Genomic DNA, 8,285 nt, shown 5'->3' on the forward strand with positions numbered 1-8,285 from the left:
AGGCATCTAAAAGATCTCATATAGTTTCTTTAAAATTTAAGATTGAACTCGGAATGTGAAAACCTATGTTGCATGGATACTTCTATTATGGAGTTGTACCCATACCCGACACGTATGGCACCTGTAATGAACACCAACACTTCTTGGACACTATTAAGTATACGCATACATTTATTCATACATGTAGTCATTTATATAAAACGATTCAATTATATAATACAATTTAATTTAGAACGCTAATCATCCGCTTCATAGACGTACATCCTACACTTCACATCCACTTTCTAAACTTGTTGGCTAAGGTTTGGGGTCATTCACCCCATGCACAGTTCAGGAATTGGTTATCTAGTTCAGAACTATGAGTTCAGCCCGTATGTTTTAGTCGTGTCTCCACACCCTTTATCGTGTCCCATACCTTCACCTGTACCTGTATTCATGCAACTTAGGTGGAAACTTTCTAATCAGAAATGTCTTCTTATTGCCTCTCATGTCTATTCTCTTTCTTCACATCTTTGACTATTTTATATGCTGACAGTTGCTCAAATTTATTTACAGATTGTCAGATAATGCATATGGTCTTGTGGCTGAAGTTTTGAAGAAGCTGGTGGCTATTGCTCCAACTTACTGCTACCTATTTATAACGGAACTAGCTAGCTCAATGCACAATCTAACCATGTCTGCAATGAGTGAATTGCACTTGTATGAGGATGCTGAGAAGGCTCTTCTCACCACATCTTCTACCAACGGTACATCAATTTTGCGAGTTTTGCAGGCATTGAGTTCTCTTGTTGCTGCATTAAATGAGAAGAAGGATCCTGAGCTTCTTCCTGAGAAGGACTATGCTGATGCTCTTTCTCAGGTATCAGAAATAAATGCTGCATTAGAATCCTTGTGGGTGGAATTGAGCAATTCCATCAGCAAAATTGAAAGTTCTTCAGAGTCAACATCAGATTTGGCTGCAGTGGCTGGAACTTCTGCATCCACAAGTGCGAATGCAGTGCCACCTCTTCCAGCAGGCACCCAGAACATCTTGCCATATATTGAGTCTTTCTTTGTAACTTGTGAGAAGCTAAGGCCTGAACAGTCAGAGGTGGTCCAAGAGCCTGGTACTGCAATAACTTCAGATATTGAAGACACCAGTGCTGGTCAAAGATCACCTGTGGTTTCTTCAAAAATTGATGAGAAAAATGTTGCATTTGTGAAGTTCTCGGAGAAGCATAGAAAGCTATTAAATGCATTTATTCGGCAAAACCCAGGGTTGCTTGAGAAATCATTCTCTCTCATGCTCAAAGTGCCTCGCTTCATTGACTTTGACAACAAGCGTGCCCATTTCCGATCAAAAATAAAGCATCAGCATGACCATCATCACAGTCCGGTGAGAATTTCGGTGAGAAGAGCCTACATACTGGAAGACTCATACAACCAACTTCGGATGAGGTCACCTCAAGATCTGAAGGGAAGACTAACTGTGCATTTTCAAGGAGAAGAGGGTATTGATGCTGGTGGGCTTACACGGGAATGGTATCAGTTATTATCCCGTGTCATTTTCGACAAGGGTGCCTTGCTGTTCACTACAGTGGGAAATGATTCAACTTTCCAACCAAATCCTAACTCAGTTTACCAGACAGAACATTTATCATACTTTAAGTTTGTTGGACGAGTGGTAAGTATTGTTACTACTGTTTTGGAGCTACACTGCTGCTCTGATATTGGTTTTGACACTATCATTATTTCCCCAGGTTGGTAAGGCTCTCTTTGATGGTCAACTTCTTGATGTTCATTTTACTCGTTCCTTCTACAAACACATTTTAGGAGTGAAGGTTACTTACCATGATATTGAAGCCATTGATCCTGATTACTATAAGAACCTAAAGTGGATGCTCGAGGTATCTTGTCTTTTGTTTCTAACAATTTTTTGATCCCTCTTTGTTTGGATTTTGAATTGTATACGAGCAATTGTTCCTTTTGTTTTGGCAAAATGCAGAATGACATAAGTGATATTTTGGACCTCACTTTTAGTATGGATGCTGATGAGGAGAAGCTGATATTATACGAAAGAGCAGAGGTAGGATTTTACTGATTTGTCTTGTTACTATGTTGTGTTTGGTGAAAGACTTGAGTATCGTGTATGACGATTTGATCTGTGCCGAGGTTTTTTCCTGGAGAAAAACAGGATAGATAAAAATGGTGTTTACTTTTTTTTTTCTGAAAAAGAAGACCTTGATCTCGAGAAATAACTACTATACTGCAATTTCTGTTAATAAATTCTGTGGTTGAATATGCTATTTGCTTTTTGCAGGTAACTGATTCTGAATTGATTCCCGGTGGACGGAATATCAGGGTCACAGAAGAAAATAAACATGAATATGTGGATCGTGTTGTGGAGCATCGGCTTACGACTGCCATTAGACCTCAAATTAATGCGTTCATGGAGGGCTTCAACGAATTGATCCCTCGGGAGCTGATTTCTATATTTAATGACAAAGAGCTGGAATTATTGATTAGTGGACTCCCTGATATTGACTGTGAGTAAACACAAGAATACTTTTGGTAACAGAATATCAAGTAACTTTTGTGCTATTGTCATAGTATTTATTAAATTTAGATATGGTACATCAATGCAGTGGATGATTTAAGAGCAAATACGGAGTATTCTGGCTATAGCAATGCCTCTCCTGTCATCCAGTGGTTTTGGGAGGTGGTTCAGGGCTTCAGCAAGGAAGATAAGGCTCAGTTCCTTCAGTTTGTTACAGGAACCTCTAAGGTATGTCTTTTGAAATGATATGTTTCATATTTGCGGCTAATTCCAAGAGGTAGATCCAACTTTATGGCCCTCTCATAAACCCATTTTATTTTATTTTCTAAAGCAACGGATTTTCTTAGTACGCTCTGAAACATGAAGTGAGAGGCTAGAGAGAAAGGAGATTAACTTGGAAGATCCCTAAATTTTATTGAATTTCTTGATTAATATATCATTTTTTCTAGCGTGTCATGATTATTGATGTCCACATGTATGCTTCTGTCTATCCTTTTCAAATAGTATGTTTGACGCAAAATCTTTTCGTTGTTTTTTAAATATAGTTTTTATATCTTGTATTTGCAGGTTCCTTTGGAAGGTTTTAGTGCACTTCAAGGAATATCTGGCTCGCAGAGATTTCAAATACACAAGGCCTATGGCAGTCCTGACCACCTGCCTTCAGCTCACACTTGGTATGTTTTAATGTCCAGAATATGCTGTCTTCAAATTTTGAATCCATCCATAAAGTTCCAAAGGCTAATAGGTCTTTTGGTTTCATGAGTATGGTCTTCATCTTAGTCCATTGTTGGTGAGAGCCCCTCTGTGAACTTTTTTTTGACTTTTTAAGAGTAAAAAGATTGGCAAATGGGGGTCTATCCTCATTAATAGAACAAAGGGGTCTATCTACCTCATAACTTTTTTACTCTTTTAAGAGAAATTTTTTTACTCTTTTAAGAGTAAAAAAAGATACACCAGTGGGTGTATCTACGCAAAGAGAACTACAGGGGGGATCTATCTGCAATTATCGCATAAATTTCGAATTCAAGATTTTCTACAATGCATGTGGTCTTAGCGGTTAATTCATTCTTTTTAGTGAAAACATAATATTTTCTTACAAAATTATTTCTGTCTGTTGCTTGAATTATATGGCTTCAACCCCGGTTACGCTATTTGATTTTCCCTTGTCAAATGCCTTACCTTTTTTCTTGTACACGCTGCAGTTTCAACCAACTAGATTTGCCAGAGTACACATCAAAAGAACGGTTACAGGAGAGATTACTTCTAGCCATCCATGAAGCAAATGAAGGGTTTGGGTTTGGTTAAGGTTGCTGGCATAAGAGCATACACCTCGACTCTTTGTACATAGTATATAGGATGAGAAGAGGTAGAAACCAAAGGAATCGATAGAGAGGTAACAAGCTTCAACCAACTTAACTAGCTGCCATCTGTTTTGCTCCCACTTTCCTGTACAAGAGAATTTTTGTGGAAGCATTTCAGTCTCCTCTTCCAAATTCGGGAAGATCAAAGCATTGTCGAGCAATTGGCGATGTATCTGTATGTGAAGGTGATATTTCTGTATGTGAAAGTGAAAGCTTGTTGAATTCTTTTTAGTTTTCTGTTTTAGTTAGTGTAGTGTGGGGATTGAGTTGAGGGGATTGACTTTTGGGCTGATATCCCTATACATTAGACAATGTATATCTTCCGTAATTATGGTTCTTTTTTAGTGGATATGTATTTTGCGTTTTGCGACAGCGTTTACTTGAGCTCTATCGTTATTTATCCGACCTCCCGAGATTATGCGCGATTATTAGATCTTTGTGGTTTTTATGCACCTTAATGCATAGTCATAACCATGTGCAAAATGCCAGGATTGATTTAATTACTAGGAGAAAAGCCCATTGAGGCTTTGACATTGAACGAGAAATATGCCTTGTTAATCTTACTAGGAGAAAGCAACTATAAAGGATGCAAAAAAAGCCCATTGAGGCTTGGACATTCAACTAGAATTATGTCATGTTAACCTTAACCTTACTAGGGAAAAAGAGTACATCCTCTCAACTAACACATTCTAATATTGTGTACCAACAACCTTTGTAACGCCTTGGTGAATAAATATATTAGACTACCGCCTGAATGGATTTGTTATATTAACTACTCAAATATCGTAGTAGGTAACACCTTGGTGAATAAATATGTTAGACTACCGCATGAACGAATTTGTTAAACAAAAAAGAAAGTTATTTAAAATGTATTTTTTTCTATCTCCTTTGATGAATCAACCTCGAGTGTTGTAGGAGTTTCTTTCTCGGAAACTACACCTCATGTCTCTCGAATAAATTTATAGCCAATACTATATCAGGTAGTGTGTTGCTAGATAATATCAAGTAGTGTGTTACTAGCAAGATATATTAGGACGGCCAGTGAGCTCAACCTCGAACCATTGTTATTAGTTCCTATTATCTCCCTGCACGAACCTCGGTCCAATCAAAGCTTTTGTTCGGAATTGGGGGCTAGAGCCGGTTAGAACTCCCATTTACTGATCGAAGGTTTGAGTTTGAGCAGCTATGACAAGCTGCTTTTCCGAATAGTGGGTATGGGGAACCAAGCTTACCGGCTGGTGTTGCGGATACCGTACACGTTATAACCCCAATTGGAAGGGCAGGCTAGTCTGGCTCTTGGGATGCGAGGCTTGATCCTTACCCACCCATCGCAGTTTCTTCATTATCTTTCCGAGAAAGGATCATTGTTCACATCAAAGTGTCCAAACAACCATTGGGGTATTCACTGAATGTGCTTGCTTTACCCCAATGATTGTGCTTTATCTGAGTAATCTCTCCCCATAATGTTGGGAAAATTGTTGACAATCGACATTCATTGATTCTAAGCACCATAAAGTATCTAAATGGTCCACATGGTGGATGAATAAGTCTACATATTTGAATAGGTTTCATAAATGAGGGAGATCCAGTCCACTTCAGTTGGTGATAGTCTAATAATCAGTTTACTTTGAGATTCTCAAACAACACATGAGAATTCATTAGATTGAAATTAATCTTCTGGTTTTTCACTGGGTTCCCATTTGAGTTCTTAATTATTTTTCACATCTTAATTGATTTGAAATGCCTAAAAGTATTAGGGGCATTATACTTGTGGTTTACTACAACACTTGTTTTAGTTTTATTAATATTTGTACAGTACAAGCCACAAGATAAAGCTGGTAATTTTTCCAACACAAATTTCTTACCCGATATAATAGTTGTAATGAAAAAGAGTACATTTCCTCAACTGATGCATTCTAATATTGTGTACCAACTTGGTACACAATATTGTGTACCAAATCTTGTAGTAGATAACGCCTTGGTGAAAGACTACCGCGTAAACGGATTTGCTGCATCGTAGTAGGTAACACCTTGGTAGTAGGTAACACCTTGATGAATAAATATGTTAGACTATTGCATGAACGGATTTGTTGAACAAAAAAGAAATTTCTGTAAAATGTACCTTGCAAGCGAGGGTTTTATATGCTGGGGTCGAGGCAGACGAGTTAAGGGCGAGCCGACACATAGAAGGTGGAGGAATGGATGAGTAGAGAAACGATGAGAGAGAGAGAGAGAGTAGAGAGGGTGAGAAGAAGTCAGATTCTCGGATTCTCTCTGCTATCCAAAAAGGAGTGGAGAGAGACTAGTGGTGGGCGTGGACTGGGTCGGGCCTAACCCATGAACCGACCCACTCGGTTTTAGACCAGACCAATTCAGACCCAGCAAGTGAGCCTCCGTAGGATCAGGCCAGGTCCGAGCCTCCGCAGTGTCAGGCCAGGTCTAACCCAACCCACAACTGTTTAGGTCACGGGTTGGTCGACATTCTTTTTTTCCAAATTCTTTTCAAATTTTTTGCGAGATTATTATGTACAATTAAAAATGGAGAACCTGTATTTTATCTTTTTAGAATTATCCTATCAAAAGGCAATGATTTTCGTACTAAATAAAGAAATGCTAGGGCCTGTTTGATTGCTTTCCTGGTCATCCATCCTTCAATGATTGCTTTGGCTATTTGAGAAATTTCTCCCATATTAATATTAGTACAGATAATTCGAGTCCATCTGTCATGAAACCGATTATGAGTATGGAGCTCGGAGACTATAGAAGTTTCCCAAATCTATAAGCTTGGAAAATATTCAAAACCGTTTCTTTTCATGTAACGTAGCCGTAATGTTGAATTAAAAGTGCGCAATAAGTGGAGATAGGAAGATGGCTATTTTGACGATGGGTGGCAAACCCTTAAACTGCATTGGATTGTAGAATAATGAGAGATCTCTTGTAATTCTCAATTCACAGACAATTCTTGCTTCTATGTGAGGTATATAAAGAGGAATTTCATGAAGATTTACTCCAAATCTAGGAGAATTACATTTTGTAAGAAGTGTAAATGCTTTGTGATCGTTTAGAAGGAAAACAATATTATCCTCTTCAACCCTTGGAATATATAGTTTGGACTATAATTGTTCTCTGTTTAGACGCTCTCTATAGATATTTTGTTGAATGTATTCGGGTATTCCAAGAATTTGAAACTTAATGCAACGGGATAAGGATAGAGATAATTAATCTCATATGAAAGATCTATAAATCTCTCTTGCAGCTGATTATTTTTGTTTAATATATTTCTCATCTTTTTCTTTTAGAAGATGGACTAGACGAGTCATATAAACTCTGATTTACTTTTTCTCTTGAGAATTTGAGCGATGAAATTTTCCTTTAGCTTGTGAGATTGAAGCTTGATGAGACATATTTTTCTTAGAAAATGTTCAAAAATGTGTATTTGAATTTAATATTTCATTAAAGTATCAAAAAAAATATTTCTAGTTGTTTCCAGTGATCTTCAAAATTTCTTGAAAAAAGGATTATTATTGTGGGTAGTAATATGAGATATTCTCAACATTCATGAAGATAATATTCTTAGAACTTTAGATTTTCTCGTTAAAAGTAAGTGTACCATGGTGGCCTTCGTCTCCAAGTATAGAAAGAGAAAGGTATGATGAGAACAGTTTTCCATCAATTTTCATCTAAAACTTGCATTTGCCAAAAACCCATTTTTATAAAAAATTTTGAGAATATCTTTCCATGTATAATATTATCATTTTGATATTCTGATAGTTGATAATTTACCCATACAAGATTATTTGATCTCTTATAATCAATAATCTCACATGAGATTCCATGTTCAAATTAATTGCTAGGGTCTAAACAACAACATGTATCAAGTTTTTATTAGACTAGTATAATGCATGTGCTTTGCAGGTGGATATGTTGTTGTATTTAATATTATATTATTTAATAACTTATATATAACCATTAAAAATTATTTTATTGCACTATGATTAAATTTTTTTAACTTATACTAATATTAGTACTTATACTGTTATTAACATACATTTAATAGTTATTTTTTTTATTATACTATTCAATTATTTAGGAGTATAATTATTAAATAATAATGTAATAATTAGTTTAAGTAACACTATTAATATAATTAAACCATTTAAATTATTAAATATTTATGTCATGTACATATTTTATTACAATATCTATTAAATAATGGAAATAATTTTTAATATTATATGACATTATGTTGTAAAGAATATTACATTGTTCAATAATTAATATCATTTTAATAATAAAAAAGTGGATGGTATAAATTAAAAATAATATTATTTAGAATAAATAATTTATATAAAAGTATTGGATCCTTGAAATATATGAGACATTTACTT

General features: G+C 35.9%; 1 protein-coding gene across 1 annotated transcript in view; it reads left to right on the forward strand.

Annotated features, from left to right (window-relative positions):
* Positions 1-4,269, forward strand: part of LOC109823827 (E3 ubiquitin-protein ligase UPL1-like) — an 18,661-nt gene extending 14,392 nt beyond the window's left edge. Inside the window, exons 10-16 of the mRNA XM_020390219.1 lie at positions 556-1,663; positions 1,740-1,886; positions 1,985-2,065; positions 2,300-2,525; positions 2,625-2,764; positions 3,104-3,210; positions 3,739-4,269. Of these exons, the coding sequence (XP_020245808.1) occupies positions 556-1,663; positions 1,740-1,886; positions 1,985-2,065; positions 2,300-2,525; positions 2,625-2,764; positions 3,104-3,210; positions 3,739-3,841 (1,912 nt within the window). The 3' untranslated portion in view covers positions 3,842-4,269. The remainder of the gene's footprint in view (positions 1-555; positions 1,664-1,739; positions 1,887-1,984; positions 2,066-2,299; positions 2,526-2,624; positions 2,765-3,103; positions 3,211-3,738) is intronic.

Source organism: Asparagus officinalis, chromosome 9 (assembly GCF_001876935.1).
Source record: "Asparagus officinalis chromosome 9, Aspof.V1, whole genome shotgun sequence".
In the NCBI taxonomy this organism is placed as follows: domain Eukaryota; kingdom Viridiplantae; phylum Streptophyta; class Magnoliopsida; order Asparagales; family Asparagaceae; genus Asparagus; species Asparagus officinalis.